The 18000-nt window shown below is 35.6% G+C and overlaps 1 protein-coding gene across 2 annotated transcripts in view; it reads left to right on the top strand.

Moving 5' to 3' along the window:
- Positions 1-18000, top strand: part of LOC128858556 (nuclear pore complex protein Nup205) — a 73073-nt gene that overhangs the window by 33603 nt on the left and 21470 nt on the right. For both annotated transcript variants that reach the window (XR_008454028.1, XM_054094938.1), the window contains exons 8-9: positions 14075-14276; positions 17141-17996. Coding sequence is in view for 1 of the 2 variants with exons in the window: in XM_054094938.1 (XP_053950913.1) it covers positions 14075-14276; positions 17141-17996 (1058 nt within the window). In the remaining variant the exon portion in view is untranslated. The remainder of the gene's footprint in view (positions 1-14074; positions 14277-17140; positions 17997-18000) is intronic.

Here is an 18000-nt window from a genome sequence, read left to right on the forward strand (position 1 = left end):
CTAATTCAAAGTATATCAAGTACTGTAAAATTATCTGCATGGTAAGCTTTCTACCACTTTTTATGTGGACAATATTTTCGCTTACCGTGGCGATATTTGAGCACACCGACCAATGACATACCCATACCTCCTAACAGTATTAAATGCTATATTCATTTCTGGCTGAATAGCTAATTCAAAGTATATCAAATGGTGTAAACAGTGGTCGATAATATCATATGGAAAATTATTTCAAATTCATATTAAAGCTTGACTTTTATGGTTTATGCAAGGTGAAGTCCTAAATAAACAAACCTGAGCTAAAATAGAAAGGGCAGGAGCTTTGTTCTGATGACTTCGAGTTTATTTGTTTAAAATCGTCCTCTCTCGCCTTGATACACTGTTTTACGCAATCTAAAAGCTTTTCAAACTTGTGTTTCAGGTCATTGACCGGAATGTCCTTCAGGATGTCGGTACAGCTTGATTTTTGATTTCTCCAAAAGCGACTTTTCACGTTTCATAACCAGTTACAATGTTGTAAAGGAAGTGCATTTTGCGCATTTTCTTTCTTACATGAAAAAAACATCTTATACCGTCAGCAGAAAAAATTGTCAAAAATCAGTATAATTTTGAATGTACTTAAAACTGGCACTTTATTATACCAAAATTCAATAATCTACAAAACTGCGTACCTGAAAATTTTCTATAAATTCGTAGTAAAAAGTGTGAAATTTTGCTGAACATTTGCAGAATTTTTATAAGTTTTGTGTTAAGTTTGAAACCTTAGTTTATATGAATTTAATTTTATTACGAACCACATTTTTATAAACAAATAATTGAAATTACAAAATAAGTAAACAAATAGTCAAATCTTAACAATATGTGGTGTGAGCATGAAATTCAGAGTTGTCAATGTTTTGGTTATTATGTTGATTTGCTTTTTCTTTTGGAGTTTTCACCCAAGAATTTGTCCTTGTCCTTAGAGGGGGTTTGTGCCTAACTACGGTGTCGATTTTTTTTGCAGTGTCCATAGTGTATAGTTTGTAGCTCTTTTTCAAATTTTTCGTCTTTATACACTTTTTTGAATATATCGTAACATAATTTCTTTTGTTGCTATATGCAGGTTTTTTTTTTAATATCGCTGAACTTTCTTTGGTTACTTGTGGAGGTTGTTGTTGCATACACTATATTGTCATTGAAGTATTCGATTGCGAAGCCTATTGCTTTTTCGCTCTTTTGGGTGACTTTATTGTTAAGGCTTTGCTTTGTAGTTTAGGATAGGACTGGTTTCAAAGTTTGGAGTTATTTCCAGTTTCTCCATTTTTAATATCTTTCGCAATGTAAAAGTCAATTAAACCGGGTCGTTTCCGCATATCAGTTGGCCAATAAAATTGGTTCTTCAGAGCTTGAAAAGCTATTTTTTATTATTGCATCGTAAAGCCTTTTTCTTTTTGTGTTCGTTATTCTAGATACCCATAAAGTATTCTTTGCAATGAAGTCTTCGCCTGCAATAGAACGGCCTTCAAGAGTTTTAAGAACGTCAAAATATAGTGTCTTAGAATTTTTATGTTTAGGAGGGCAGTATATGGCAGAAAGGGTTAAATGTTCACTAAAAGTCTTCAATTTGTATAGATGTCGCTTGCAAGTAGTCCACTCCATAGTGGTTCACATCAATGCATTTAATGTCTTTGTTTATAATTACTGCCGTTCCACTATGTGCCTTGTCATCAGGGTGATTGGTATATATAGTACTAGCAACCCGCCCAGCTTCGCACGGGTATAAAATATATACCCTATGTCACTCACTGAAAAAATGATTAAAATCGATCCAGTAGTTTTGGCTTATTCATTACTGCCCGTGGCCCGCACGCGTTAAATTTGGAGTAAAACAATTCCCCTTTCTTTATAGCATGAAGATTTCCTGCTATCTTTGGGATATCTAAATTCACACCCTACATTTTTGCATATTAACTTTTTGCATTTTTACATATGTATTTATTTTATTTTTACAACAATTACTATATTACAGAATGTCTTTATATACAACGTTCATAGCCTTCTTGTCATTAGACAATACAAACATGTTTTCTCTAGAGGTTACTCTTGAAAGAGCGACATACAGTTGGCCATGTTAAAAACAGTCAACACTCAAATCTAAGCCTGCAACGTTGAAGGTTTGACCCTGAGATTTATTAATGGTCATTGCAAAAGATGTCTTTACCGGAAATTGTAAGCGTTTAAATTGGAATGGTAGATCTGATGGTATCAGAGGGATTCGGGGAATCAATACATCTTCTCCGGTACCACATCCTGTGAGTATTGTGCACTCTATTATGAAAGTTTTCAGTGATTTTACCAGCAAACGCGTGCCATTGCAAAGTTTAGGTGGACTTAGGTTTCTTAATAAAATAACAGGACAACCTATTTTCAGCTCCATTTTGTGAGGAGGGAGCCCAGACGGGTTCAAAGAATTTAGAAATTCTGTAGGAAATTCAACAGATTCTTCCAAATCGAGAACAGTATCGACCGAGTAGTATATTTTCGTCGGTGCATCAATCTTTGAAATAATCAAGTTATTTACTTTATCTACTTGTTCGTTAGTTGGTGACAGAATAGCTCTTTCTTTAAACCAAGATATTGTCTTATAACTTATGTTATCAATGTCAGGATAGACATTGTTGACTAACTCTTGGATGTTGTCTATCAAAACACAAAGGTTTTCTAGGTTAATCCTTCCCTCACTTTGTGTTAATTCTCCATTGCCAACTTTTAGCAGCATCTCTGGAAATAGCCTGTTCTCACGTGAAGATGACGAAACCCTCATATTAGTTTTAAGATCTAATTTATTGACATGCGACCAAAGGTGGGATCTTTTTAGCGAAGCATTTATTTCGTCAGCACGTGTTCCTCGAGTCACAACTGGTAGGATTTGACGGAAATCCCCTGAGAACAGAATTGTACAGCCACCCATAGGTGCATTTTTGTGGCGCAAATCGCGCATTGTCCTATCCAGTGTTTCCACAGACGTCTTGTTTGACATGGTAGCTTCGTCCCAGACTATTAATGAGCAGTCACGCATCAACTTTCCTGTATTGCTCTGTCTAGAAACATTACAGACGCTGTTATCATCATCGGTGGCGATTTTCAGCGGGAGCTTGAATGTAGAGTGTGCGGTTCGGCCTTCTTCCAAAAGAGTAGCGGCAATGCCGGATGACGCAACAGCTAGCGCAATTTTTCCGGTAGATCTCACTTTTTTTAAAAGCAGATTGATTAAAAATGTTTTTCCTGTGCCTCTTGGGGCATCAAGGAAAAACAATTTCCCTTCATTGTTATCAATTGTTGATAGTAATGCAGTGAATACTTTTTTCTGATCGATGTTTAATCGTGGCTCATCTTGAGCTATATTTTGTAAAAGTCTCGTTTGATCGTATGATGTTTCTCTTGTGTATTCGGCACTGTTAGTTAAATCAGAGTTAGTAGTATTAGCTGGCATCGGCAGCCCAAAATCCTTTATCGTTTTACCCGAAAGTAATTGCACTATTTTGTTTAATTCAAATAATTCTTCGTCAAATATGTTTTGGTCATATTGTACATCAACAGAGTTTGACTCTTGCCGTCGCCGAATCAGAATATCACTGGCCATATTTTCTTGAAATTTATTCCATAGACTAACAGAATCAGTTACTTGACAAAACACTACTATGACTGCAAATAAATATCTTAATGATGTAGCTGAACTACAAACAGCTGCTTCTGATAATGTATTTTCCCAGTGAGAATCGTCTTCCAATAGCTTTGCATGCTGCTTGATAAGTATTGTAAACAACACCTTGTAAAGTTCTTAGGTGAGCAAAGGATGTCGGGCCTTTTACAATATGAAGTAACATTCTCAGATAAAAGCATTCGCTGTTGTTGGGATGAATCACATAGACTCTGCCAAGAGCATCCGTTTTTTTTTACTCCGGGGAAACCATCAACCGCAGTACCTTGTTTTCGGCGTTGAAAAGCTTTAGAACTCTGGTTCCATGTATAGTAACTTGGAACTCTGTCAGTGTTTTCGCGAAATCATCTTGAGCACATAACTTGAAGAATGCTGTCAATGTTGTATCCGGCGGGTTTTTGATAACTTCTTGTATATTGTTCTCAGTGAAATATACCCTTTGTTCATTTTCTAAATGAACTGCAAGGTGGACAATTGTGGGAGACCGGTCGTGCACTTCGAATGATAAAATCCTTCATACAGCTTCAGAGCTGCAGATGTAACGTCCAGACTGATATATTTCCACTTCATTTGGTGATTGTATGCTGAAAGTGGCTTGATCACTGCCTTTATTAATGTACTTAGTAACATATTGGATTGACTTTATTGAGTTGCACAACTCCACGTTGATGTGGGCATCAAAAATTTTCAAAAGGAGCGGATTATAGGGAACGATCCATCGGTTATCAATATCAATGTTTCGGACGGTAGCAATTTGCCCACCCCCTTCTGGCGATCGTCGACGATATTTGGGGTATCCATCATCGCTAGTAATTGTTTGAGTTTGGAACGACTTCGGAAATTTTTTGCTGCATTTAGAATCTCGCATACATGGAGAATTCGGGTTTAAAGTCCCGCAAGGGCCGTGTACCATATGTTTCTTTACGATTTCGTATAGGATAGGATCTTCATCTTTATCCGGTAATTCAGCTGAAATAACCCTGTCAATTTGGTTTGGTCTAATTTTGTTCACTAACCACACCAGCAGGTGTACATGTGGCAAGCCACGCTTCTGCCATTCTATTGTGTACATATGACAGTGCGGCGGACCGAATATATGAGACTTGTTAATGAGGTGCAGAATTTTCTGTACTTTTAAATGGAAGACTCTGTTAACTATATCGTATCTGGCTTGTGGTGAATTGGTGTTAATATTTTCTCTGATTTCCGACCAATTTGGGTTACATGTTGCAGTTATAAATAAATCAGGTTTGCCGTACTTTCTGACGTAAGCCTTGGCGCCTTGCGATTTTTCGTGTAAATATCGAGGTCCACCTGTGAATGATGAAGGTAGTATAACCAACTGCCCAATGCCGTTGTGGTGTTCATTCGCCTGTAAAACATCCTGAAGATGAACGTAATTTTCGGCTCTCAATTTAGTTTGATTATTACGGATGTAGGCCAATCTCTCAGATTCAATTTTAGCATATTGATCTACCAAGTATTGGTTTGTTAACATTCCATATCTAAGCAAAGTGTTGAAATCATTACGTCTTGTCATTATACGGTAGTAATAGTAGTTCATACATGACACTGTTTTACGCAGAGGTGTACCACCGATTGGGTCAACTTGAGAAATGTTAATAGCATAACCATTTTCTCCACGACGTAGCATCAAAGGATATTGTAAGCTGTCATAAGATCTGTGTAACTCTGAAATTTTTTGCAAATTATCATCACGACTATGCAATACAATATCTCTTTTTTCAAATTGCTGTCCGGCTATCACCACTGCTACTTCACTCGTGGAAGGCGCATTGTATCGTCCTCTGTGTTCTCCAACAGGAACTTTATTTGCATGGATTACGACATTAAAGTCAGGAGTATCTGCTGGAACACTCTCAATCGCAGTTTTGAAAGACTGTATGTAGCAATTATGAGAATGTAACATATCTTGGAGAGATCTAATCAAATCTCTATCAATTGGCCGTGCAACACTTGAACACCTCGTAGATGCTTGTGTATCTGGATCTGCAATAAAATATATTTGCAGGAATTTGTGATCATCGGGTCGAAGTGGTAGCAAGCTCCCAGCTAAGTGGTATACTTGCCCTTGAATTTTAAATGTAGGCATAAAGCCACGCTCAACGACTTGCTTACTCTTAAAAGAGGTCATTTGAAATGCGTTATTGTAATGGCGTATATGGCGCATGAAATGATTAATATAGATTTCTGATGATCACCCGTAAGGAGAGAGTGAAGTGGTTCAGGTGGAGGGAGAATTTCTTCTAATTTGACTTTTCCTTGTAAACAACACATACCTTTCGATTCGTCCTTGAATTTCAATGCGAAGCAATGCTCACACACTACTGACATAGTACCTATTGATACTATTCGATCGTCCTTGTAAGAAATCGAAGGATCATAATTCATGGCCGAGTTTTCTTTACTCACCCATGAATTAGTAACTCGTGCTGATGATTCTCTGGCTCTCTTTATTCGATGTCTGTCCTTATCTCGGGTGCGGCGAAGCTCACGCTCTCTTGAAGATTCTCTCTCTCTCTGAGCTCTATATCTATCCCGAAGCTGACTGAGTCGAACCTCACGCTCTGCTGACGATTCTCTGTCCCTCTGAACCGTATGCCTATCTCGATCCCGGCTGCAACGAACCTGACGCTCTACTGAAGATTCCCTCTCTCTCTCAGCTCTATATCTATCCCGAATCTGACTGCGGCGAGCCTCACGTTCCGTTGACGATTCTTCATCTCTTACTGAACGTAGTCTTCTGGCATCCACTGTACTACGACCTATGTTCGAACGACGACGTCTTCCAGCCATGACTTTATAATTTCTGTGAAAATTTACTCAGTTCTATATGTATGATTACCTATTCACAAATTGTCACATTATTAGTATGTGCCGCAGTTAAAAATATGTAAATACTTACCATTTAGAAACAAAAGATAATTACTGATGTAATATCTTGAAAAATATTATTTTCAATTATATGCTGTAAAGAGCCATATACATAGATCTATATTAAAACAACAATGTATTTAAGGTATTTAATTGGTTAAGGATTAATGCTGTACCTATTTGTTGAAATCACTTCGAAAATAAGCTATTAGTTGTCTTATGGAATCGATAGCAAACTTAACGCGCTCCGTATTCAAAAACTGTATTTTAATTATTAGTCCAGTCAAAAGAGACAAAAAAAAGCCAACTAAGTAATTTTAGGAGTATGCGAGTTTATGGTTTTATTATACAAATTCTGTAGGAAAATGAACAGCTTCTTCCAATTCGAGAACAGTATCGACCGAGTACTATATTTTCGTCGGCGTATCTATTAGTCCAGTCAAAAGAGACAAAAAAACAGCCAACTAAGTAATTTTAGGAGTATGCGAGTTTATGGTTTTATTATACAAATTCTGTAGGAAAATGAACAGATTCTTCCAAATCGAGAACAGTATCGACCGAGTAGTATATTTTCGTCGGCGCATCAATCTTTGAAATAATCAAGTTATTTACTTTATCTACTTGTTCGTTAGTTGGTGACAGAATAGCTCTTTCTTTAAACCAAGATATTGTCTTATAACTTATGTTATCAATGTCCGGATAGACATTGTTGACTAACTCTTGGATGTTGTCTATCAAAACACAAAGGTTTTGTAGGTTAATCCTTCCCTCACTTTGTGTTAATTCTCCATTGCCAACTTTTAGCAGTATCTCTGGAAATAGCCTGTTCTCACTTGAAGATGACGAAACCCTCATATTAGTTTTAAGATCTAATTTATTGGCATGCGACCTAGCGAAGCATTTATTTCGTCAGCACGTGTTCCTCGAGTCACAACTGGTAGGATTTGACGGCAATCTCCTGAGAACAGAATTGTACATCCACCCATAGGTGCGTTTTTGTTGCGCAAATCGCGCATTGTCCTATCCAGTGCTTCCACAGACGTCTTGTTTGACATGGTAGCTTCGTCCCAGACTATTAATGAGCAGTCACGCATCAATTTTCCTGTATTGCTCTGTCTAGAAACACTACAGACGCTGTTATCATCATCGGTGGCGATTTTCAGCGGGTGCTTGATTGTAGAGTGTGTGGTTCGGCCTCTTTCCAACAGACTCTTTCCAAAAGATGACGCAACAGCTAACGCAATTTTTCCGGTAGATCTCAATTACTAATTACTGATGTAATATCTTGAAAAATATTGTTTTTAATTATATGCTGTAAAGAGCCATATACATATAGTCCAGTCAAAAGAAGATTTAACTTAGTAATTTTAGGAGTATGCGAGTTTATGGTTTTATTATATAAAGCCCATCACTGCGAACTTAAGTTTGAGTTTTCGGGGTCGGGGGTTGTGTCCCGCGGCCGCCATCTTGGAAATAAGGGTGCAACTGGTTTTTTGCGATTATCTCGTGAATTTCGAAGGTTACGAAAATTTTTTAAAATACTTTTTTGTAGATAATAATATTATCTACAACTTTCATTCAAAACTTTTTATTGTAAAATTAATCGTAAAGAAGTTATAAACAAAATTACGCGAAAAATTAAGGGATGCATTTTTTTCAAGCGTAATAACTTTTTTTTATTGATTTTATGGAAAATATACATCAGAGCTTTTTTATAGAGCTTTCTTTTGTGAACATTTTTGTCCAAAAGTTTTTTTCGCTATCTTTATTTAGTCTTATGATTTTGAGCTGCTAAGCGGAGCAACCATTAAATTAGCGAAGCGCGTACATGATTACACAGGCCGACAAAATTTAACCAGCATTCAGACCCAGAAACCAGACTATATATTTCCGAAGGAGTATGATGCGCTGAATCCAAATCTGGTCTCAGAATTGCTCTATCAGCTCTGATTTTTGAGATATCCTAACCTAAAAGTGCAAAAAACACCGTTTTTGCCCATATTTGAGGTTATGTAGCCTTGCAGATGTTTTCTTTCACCAAAATTAAAGGATGGCATCTTTAAATACAATCCTTCTTTTTTCAAATGGCGTTGAGTTTGCTCAAATATCTTTTCTTTTTTCGCTGAGATATCGCATTTTGAAATTTTCATATTTCTAAATTTTCCTACACCTGAAAATCGATTGAGATAACATAGACATGATATAGTCGATTACTAATTTTCTTGAATTGAGTCTTATTTTTCTTAAAATTTTGTCTCACACCATAAGTGTGCTAACTCACCAAATTCCTACACTTGCTTGCGGTATGGTAGGGGTGGTTTCTAGGGGTTAGGGCTGTGTCTGACTCGGTACCCGTGGGTTAGATAGTGTAGGAGTTTGGTGAGTAGGAAAATTTAGAAACATGAAAATTTCAAAATGCGATATCTCAGCGAAAAAAAAATGATATTTGAGCAAACTCAACGCCATTTGAAAAAAGAAGGATTGTATTTAAAGATGCTATCCTTTAATTTTGGTGAAAGAAAACATCTGCAAGGCTACATAACCTCAAATATGGGCAAAACCAGTGTTTTTTGCACTTTTAGGTTAGGATTTCTCGAAAACCAGAGCTGATAGAGCAATCCTGAGGCCAGATTTGGATTCAGCGCATCATAATCCTTCGGAAATATATAGTCTGGTTTCTGGGTATGAATGCTGGTTAAATTTTGTCGGCCTGTGTAATCATGTACGCGCTTCGCTAATGTAATGGTTGCTCCGCTTAGCAGCTCAAAATCATAAGACTAAATAAAGAGAGCGAAAAAAACTTATGGACAAAAATGTTCACAAAAGAATGCTCTATAAAAAAGCTCTGATGTATATTTTCCATAAAATCAATAAAAAAAACGTTATTACGCTTGAAAACAATGCATCCCTTAATTTTTCGCGTAATTTTGTTTATAACTTTTTTATGATTAATTTTAATATATATTACAATAAAAAGTTTTGAATGTAAGTTGTAGATAATATTATTATCTACAAAAAAGTATTTTACAAAATTTTCGTAACTTTCGAAATTCACGAGATAATCGCAAAAACCAGTTGAACCCTTATTTCCAAGATGGCGGCCGCGGGACACAACCCCCGACCCCGAAAACTCAAATTTAAGTTCACAGTGATGGGTTTTACATAATAAAACCATAAACTCACATACTCCTAAAATTACTTAGTTGGCTATTTTTTTTGTCTCTTTTGACTGGACTAATAGATCTATATGAAAACAACAATGTATTTAAGGTATTTAATTGGATAAGGATTAATGTTGTACCTATTTGTTGAAATCGCTTCGAAAATAAGCTATTAGTTGTCGTAAAAAGTAAATGACAAAAAATGTTATTGTATGGAATTGATAGCAAACTAAACGCGCTCCGAATCAATAAAAACTATTCAAAAACTGTATTTTAATTATGTGCGATTTACTAATATAGAACCTGAAAATAGCGTTTTATTTCGCTGTAAAATTGTATGTACATATAATTACATGGAATTCAGTACATACATAGATACATATTTAGCGATTCGTAAATACATACATACATACGTCACCATACGATGTAATTCAACATTAATAAGGTGTGGTGAGATTATCGCTTAACGCCTGTTGCTTCATTCGGTTGACAGCGAACAAACACACAAACAGCTTTTTTTGGAAAAAGAGCTGCTTTTGTTTAAACAATTTTGGTTAAATAACAAATAAATCAATTATTTTTTTTGATGCAGAACGAAAGTAAATATTTCAAAGTTAAACTTCAAGAAAAATTCATTTTAATTGGTTGATTCGTTTATGATTTATGGCCGTGAAAACAAAAAAATTATGTTTTTTGTCACGTTTTGACCGATTGCCACGCCCCCTTTATATATTTCTTCACATTATATAGATATAAACCTTCCTCTTCAATCAATCTATCTTTAAAAAAAAACCGCATCAAAATCCGTTGCGTAGTTTTAAAGATTTAAGCGTATAAGGGGACATAGGGACAGAAAAAGCGACTTTGTTTTATAATATGTAGTGATAGTTAAGAATGTTTAAATAATGTCTATGTGTGGAATGTGATTCAGATATTAGAGCTGAGTCTATGTTATTGCTTTTCAGGAATGTTTTTAGTTCCAGTGCTTCTTGGCTTAGACCATTAGTGTGCCACAGGACAATTCTTAATTTATCTTGTTTGTTCATTAAATTTAGCTAAAAGTAACGTGATCATGTTTATCATTGCAGACATTTGTGCTTCTTCATATCTGAAATGTTTTTGTTTTCCGTTGTAGTTGCTCCAATAGATTGAACATAATTTTTAGCGTTTATAGCTGTTACTTGGGCATAAGATAAATTTGGTGTTGTAGTACTGTGTTGGATGTTAACATTGTCTAGTGTAGTTTGTGATGCAACTTTGATGTTTGCAATTATGGTGGGATTTTTCTGTCTGAGACTTGAAAATTGCTGTATTTTTAATGAATTACAAATCGTATATATATATATATATATATATGTATAATATTTGGTGCGTACATCCTTTTTAGGTCTTTGGCCGAGCTCCTCCTCCTATTTGTGGCCTGCGTCTTGATGTTGTTCCACAAATGGAGGAACCTACAGTTTTAAGCCGATTCCGAACAGCAGATATTTTTATGAGGAGCTTTTTCATGGCAGAAATACGGAGGTTTGCCATTGCCTACCGAGGGACGACCGCTATTAGAAAAATGTTTTTCTTAATTTTGGTGTTTCACCGAGATTCGAACCTACGTTCTGTCTGCGAATTCCGAATGGTAATCACGCACCAACCCATTCGGCTACGGCGGCCGATTGTTTATGTGACCGTATTTTTGGCAGTTTGTGCATTGAGGCAAAGTGCGTTTTTGTTGTGGAGGCTCAAATTTAATTCTACAATGAAATAGATGTGTAATAGTTTATATATCTTTTTTGTTAAGTTTGGTTTTTAATTCAAGTATAAACAGTGGCAAAGGTACTTCGGTAGTAGCGTGTAAGATATTATGAATATTTGTAACCACATGTCCAATTACAATTTCCTCTTTATCTGTGGAGTTGTGCAAGTTCTTCAGTATCACTTTAAATCCCCTTTGTTCTTTGGGCTTATATGTATAATACTGAGAATTTTTTTCTTTCAATAGTTAGAGATTTGTGTATAGTTGTATGACTCTTTAGGTTGATCTTTTACTTCATTGTTTTGCAGGACTTTCAGTTCAAAAACGCCATTCGGAAGTTTGTTTAGTGCACCAGTTAAATATTTAATATAATCAATATTCTGTACAAATATAGGAAGTGGTTTTGGAATTTTAGATTCTTGCTGCTCATTAGTGTTGTCTGTCCCACTATTTTGTGGTACTTTTTCATTTTCATCATCAAGATAGAGTATATCAAATCTGTTTGATATCAGGGTATGCGGGATTGATTTGTTATTTGTAGGTTTACTTAACCAGTAGGTTGTAATTGTTTTTTGGTTTGCTAATGTTTTATGTTTTTTAGTGGGTTTTGTTGCTTCCGTATTCTTATCTGGATAATTACGTTTTCTCTTTGGAAGAGAAAGTTCTTTGTTCAACTAATAATAATAATAAAATAGTAAAAACAACAAATACCAATTAAAACTGAAAGGTTAACACTTCGTAGTTCCGTTTCCAATTGCCGGCATTGAGACAAAAGGGGTATCTTCCTTTAATTGAAAAAACCCCGCAATATTTAATTTTGTTGAAGACACGGCGTGGTTTAATTAGAACTCATCTTAACATCTGCGAACTAGTAGCAAAATGGCTGCTCGATTAGAAGGTCGCGTAGACTTATTGATGTAGAATAAAAATAAAGAACTACATACACATACATACAAGCCAATCTAACTATAGGGTCCGTCACTCGAAGTGTAACCGATTAAAAAGGCGATAAAAATAGTTTAGAGATATACTTTTATTCAATTGAAAGTAAAAAATGTGTGGAAATAATACAAAATTAAGAATCAATTTAGTTTTACTCGCTATGATAACCTTTTGCCTTGACTATGGCCTTGATACGGTCCAGAAACGAATCGCAAGCTGCCCGAATGTGACTTGCAGGTATTTTGGTCTACTCGTGGACAATGGTTTCTTCAGTGCTTCGAGACTGGTGAATCTTTTAGTTCCTTATTCTCCACAATGGCCCAAAGAGAATAATCCATCGGATTCGCGTCTGGTGAATTTGAGAGCCACTGTGTGCATATTATGAAGTTCGGAACGTTGCTTTTTAGACATTCTTGGTTCACTCGAGCTTTGTGAAACGGTTTCCTGTTGAAACGTCCATGGTCTGCCACCGAAATGCTTGTCTGCCCACGGCTTCAAAGCAACCTACAGAATACTTTGCCGATAATATTTCGCATTTACCTTGACGCCAGGCTCAATGAAAACGATTGGAGAGTGTCCATCTGTGGTAACAGCGGCCCAAACCATTACCTGTTGCGGGTGCTGCCTTCTGGTGGCCAATCGATTACTCAAATTCTCAGTCGGTCCAATAAACCCTATCGTTATGGGAGTTAACGAATTGCTGAATTTGAAAAATTTTCTCGTCAGAAAACACAATGTTCGGAAATAGATCGCTTTCGGCCAAGCGAAGCAATTCCTCCGCTCTCTCAAGTTCGACTTGTTGCTGCTTTGGTGTGAGATCATGCCCCTTTTAGATCTTGTAAGAAGGCTATACTTTGAGATCATTTTTCAGTATGCGGTGGATACTACGGTCAGATATTTTCAGTTTTTTCGCCATTTAATTTGCACCTCGTCGAGGATTTCGCTCAAGTTGCTTCTTTACTTTCTGTACCATTTCACGTGACGTTGCAGTCTTTTGATGACCACCTTCATGACGTGCATCAACTGCGCCAGTGGTCTGAAGCTGGTTACACTTCGAGTGCCGGACCCTATAGAGAAACTGCAACGAATTTAAAAAATAAAATAGCAAGAAAATTCCGCTGAAATTAATATAATTCCAAGAAACAATATACATATATAAAATCCGAAATACACTAAAAGAAATATAAAACCATCGATTCAAAACCAAATTGATTCAACACAATTTAAAAAATAAGACAATAGAAATCATAAAAAACAAGGTGCCGTAATAACGGTACAGATGATGATGTCCAAATACAGTTAGATCTCACAGACGGTGGAAAACCCTAGTATTTTGTAGATTTTCATCCCGCCATTTAAATAAAAGTAAAAAAAAGCTCCACATGCGAAGTAATTGTAAATTAATCAAGAGCATAAAAAACTAATAAGTTGCATGTCTTAGATGGTCTTATTTCCTGCAAGTACTCGCATTGTTACGTTTGGTATTTGTGCTTCGTGTGTAAAAACAAAAAGGTCAACCAACGGGTGTCTCGGGACGATTCGTTCGTCAAATGTTTCGTTTGTTTTCGAACTCTGATCGTAATGTAGTTGAGTATATCTTCAATACAAGTGTTTAATTTTATATTTTAGATGCCTGCAATATCCAAACAGAAATATCACAAAATGAAGTCCGGCTTGAAAGCTATACTCTTTCCCAAGGAATACTGGATCTAATTTTTTCCTTATTAAATGCTTACGTGCCTAAAAACTTAGGAGCAGATCATCGAAAGCCAGGGCTGCAACCTTACATAACGTTTGTTATTGATGAAATTTTCTTTAAATTTTACGACCGGTAAGTATCTTTATGCTATAAATAACACATTTCTATAACTAAATACCTGTTAGTATATAAATATAAGTATGTATTCAAATTGGAATAATTTTAACACAAGTTTAAGCCTGAAATTATTCCAAATTCATAGCTATAACTATTTTATCTATTGCTATGAAGAATTTGCCAAATGATTTCGTTTCCACTTCGAAAAGAAAATAATATTAAATTACACACCTTTTGGCCTTTTTTTATGTACGAGGCGGTTCAATAAGTACTCGTGTTAGAAATGAAGACACCATTTTTTCAAATTTTTTTTTTTCAACATAGCCTTTTTAGAAATATGCACTTCTCCCAAGGCTCCGGCCATTTTTAACCCCTCAAAAAATAGGATTTGCGAACTCGCCAAAATACGCCTCTGTCTCGGCGATGACTTCGTCGTTTGAACTAAATTTTTTTTCCCGCGAGTAATTTCTTTATGTTAGGGAACAAGAAAAAGTCGCAGGGAGCCAGATCGGGTTAATATGGGGGGTGCGGCAGCAATTCATAACGCAGTTCATGCAGTTTGGCGGCGATAACTCCAGATGGATGTGCTGATGCGTTATCGTGGTGAAAAAGCACCTTTTTCGTCAAATGCGGCCGTGTCTCCTTCAATTTTTTGTGAAAGTGGTCCAATAACTCACTATAGTATCGTCCAGTGTTCATTCCAAAAAATCGTCGCATGACTTTTCCGGCCGATGGGACTGTCGTGGCCTTCTTTGGAGCAGATTCACCGGGAGAAATTCGTGATGGTGTAATAATGAACTCAAGTTTCATCAACGGTGACAACTCGATGCAAAAATTTCTTCGGATCTCGCATAAATTGATCCAAACGCTGCTTCGAAGTTAAAAATCACATCGGCTTGTTGTTGCTTGTGAGCAATCGCGGCACCCTTATCATGTAAAATATTAATTGCCAATCCGGCCGACACATCTACCTGGCCTCTGTTACTTCGCGCACTTTCATTCGTCGATCAGCGAGAATCATGTCGTGGACTTTTTGAATGATTTCCTCGGTAACTACGTCTGCCGGGCGTCCTGATCGCTCCTCAGCCCAGGTTTAAATTCGTTGAACCAGTATCAACTGTGGTTATAGATGGCGGAGCGTTCTCATAGTCAGCATCCAAATTTGCTTTTTATCTCCTCGCACAATACTGCTCTTTTTCTATCTTAGGAAAATTGACATTGGCATAACCATTGCCGTCCGTTTACTATTCGAGCCTCTAAAATCTAGCCGAAGCACTGATTTTTTTAATTATAAAATATTAGACGGTTTTTTGTCACAAAAATTTCCTTACAAATTAAGTAAGTTTATTACTCTATAATATAAATATTATTTTTCTTATGTACTCGCGACATCTTCATATACATAACTTAAACATGCGAAGTACACAGTAACATTCAGCGTGCGAGATCATAGCTATACTAACTACCGCTTGCATTGTGCTTCTTTTTATCTGTTCACCGATGTGATTTTGTTACGAATATTATTAAGAGGGAGAGAGCATCTACGGCTGTTTAAAAACAAATTAGTGTCGATACACGGCCGGAACAGATACGGCGTTACTGAAACGATTTATATTAGAGTATGGAGTTAATCGAAATGGCTTCTGAAATAAATTACTTATTATTCAGGTGCCAAAAAAATTTGAAGTTTAACGGTGCTAATAGTTACTATTCAGAAAAGTTATTATATTATAAATATAAAAAGTTATGACTATACCAAGGGCTTTGACACTTAAATTTAAGATTTCTACAGCAAAACCCATATAACTCAAATATCCAAACTTTGTGCAAAATTAACAAAATTCACGCTGATGATCTCCAAAAGACTGACTATCCACAAATTGACCTTGATGTATTAAAAAGTTGTTGTAACACAAATACTCTAAGCTTTTAAGGCTCAAAAATGCTAGAATTTTCGTTTGTTCTGTAAGGAATGTTATTTTACCTATGAAAAGAGAATTTATATTAAAAATTTGGGTTCTACTATTGATGTCTCAAATAGAAGGGATACTTACTAATCTAGAAGGAAACTTCTTGGTCTTTAATTACTAGGAGGTAGAATATCCTTATCTATTATGTTTGCTTACAACATCATGTCACGAAATTCTCAATTGCTTAGAATTCAGAAGGTTGCAGAAAAATTCTAAAAATTCTGGACAAAAAGATGAATGAAATTTTGTGCGAAGTTTGAAACTTTGCGTTACATATATAGTTTTTGTTTCTATGAACTATATTTTTGTAAAAAAAAATGGTGTGCTTAGAATTTGCAACGGCTTATGTATAAGAAGAAATCGTATGGGTACGAATTAATAGTAATTAGGAAAAGTAATCTTCCAACAACATCCGAAATATGACTAGTGCACATTGTGGTCTTGCGTTATTTGAGCTTTGGAATATGTTCGGTCTGAAATGGGCGTCCATATATGTATATGCATGTATGTATGTCAATAAACAGGTAATGAGTTGTGTTCAGTTAGAATTTAAAAAGTAAATTCGAACTTTTTGTAAGAAAATCGCGTAGATTGCGGCCGTTGAGGAAAATTGGTTGCTCCGTCTTACAAATTTAATCTGAATTTTTATCTTATTGTTGTTATCTACTGTTCATTTAATAGTAGCGTATGTACTGCGCTCTGATTTTCTTTAATTATGTATTTTTAATTGCTATACTATATACATATATTTATATTATCTTTTTTTGCTAACGCCAAAGTTAACGGGTGTCTTATACATCATATGTCATTTACTTTTGTCCATAGTTATGAAAATTGTTTTATTATATTTTTCTTTTATTAAACGCATATGAAAAAAAAAATATTTATACAATAACTTATTTCAAACAGGCAATACAAAAACCTTACGGAAAAATGGGAAATCGGTTTAAAATGCTTAAAAATAATAAATTATTTAGTTCAAGCATATGAACCAAAATCCAATGATTTTGTAGAGCAGAATGATCGAAGCCCTCCATTGGGATATTATATAATGCTGCATCTGCAAAAAAAATCTCATTTCTTGAGTCTTCTGCTTCTAATAATTGATGACGCACGACAGAGACTTGATGAATACGAACAATTTAATGAAAGAGAAATGCTTGAAGAATGTGCTCTTCTTTGCCTTAAGATAATCGAAGAAGGATTAATCAAACAAAAGGAGTTTTTAAACTCTCATGTTATAGCAAACAGCCCAAATATACTTTTTGGTCTAAACAAAATCCTTTTAGATGTCAATCCGCGCAGCCAAAGACCAGATCATCTTTTGAACATAACGAAATTTGTAACCTATTGCAGTTGGCTACCTAATCACTCACTTACTGCTATAAATATACTTAATATGGTGTCAAGAATGCCGAATATCTCAAACCAAGTATTGGATGTATTTATTTCAAACGGACATATAAATGAGGAGATTCGTCAAGGTTTTGTTGATTGCATGGATATGGATACAAACTCAGAAACGCATAATTTGTATGGCAAATCGAACGATATCCATTCTTCGTATAAGATCAATCTCAAAATCAAAACTTCAATAATCGAATTGCTTCGAAATTGCATATCACAGCCATATCCAAATATCGGGTTTTACCTTCTTGGATTTGAATATACGAACGATGCGGTTGAAAAACGAAAACTTGGTATTACCGAGTCAACCAATCACTGCCTGAAAGCAGTAATAGCTTTATTAGACAATCATTTAGAGGTAT

The sequence above is a fragment of the Anastrepha ludens genome, chromosome 3 (genome assembly GCF_028408465.1).
Source record: "Anastrepha ludens isolate Willacy chromosome 3, idAnaLude1.1, whole genome shotgun sequence".
NCBI classification, from domain to species: domain Eukaryota; kingdom Metazoa; phylum Arthropoda; class Insecta; order Diptera; family Tephritidae; genus Anastrepha; species Anastrepha ludens.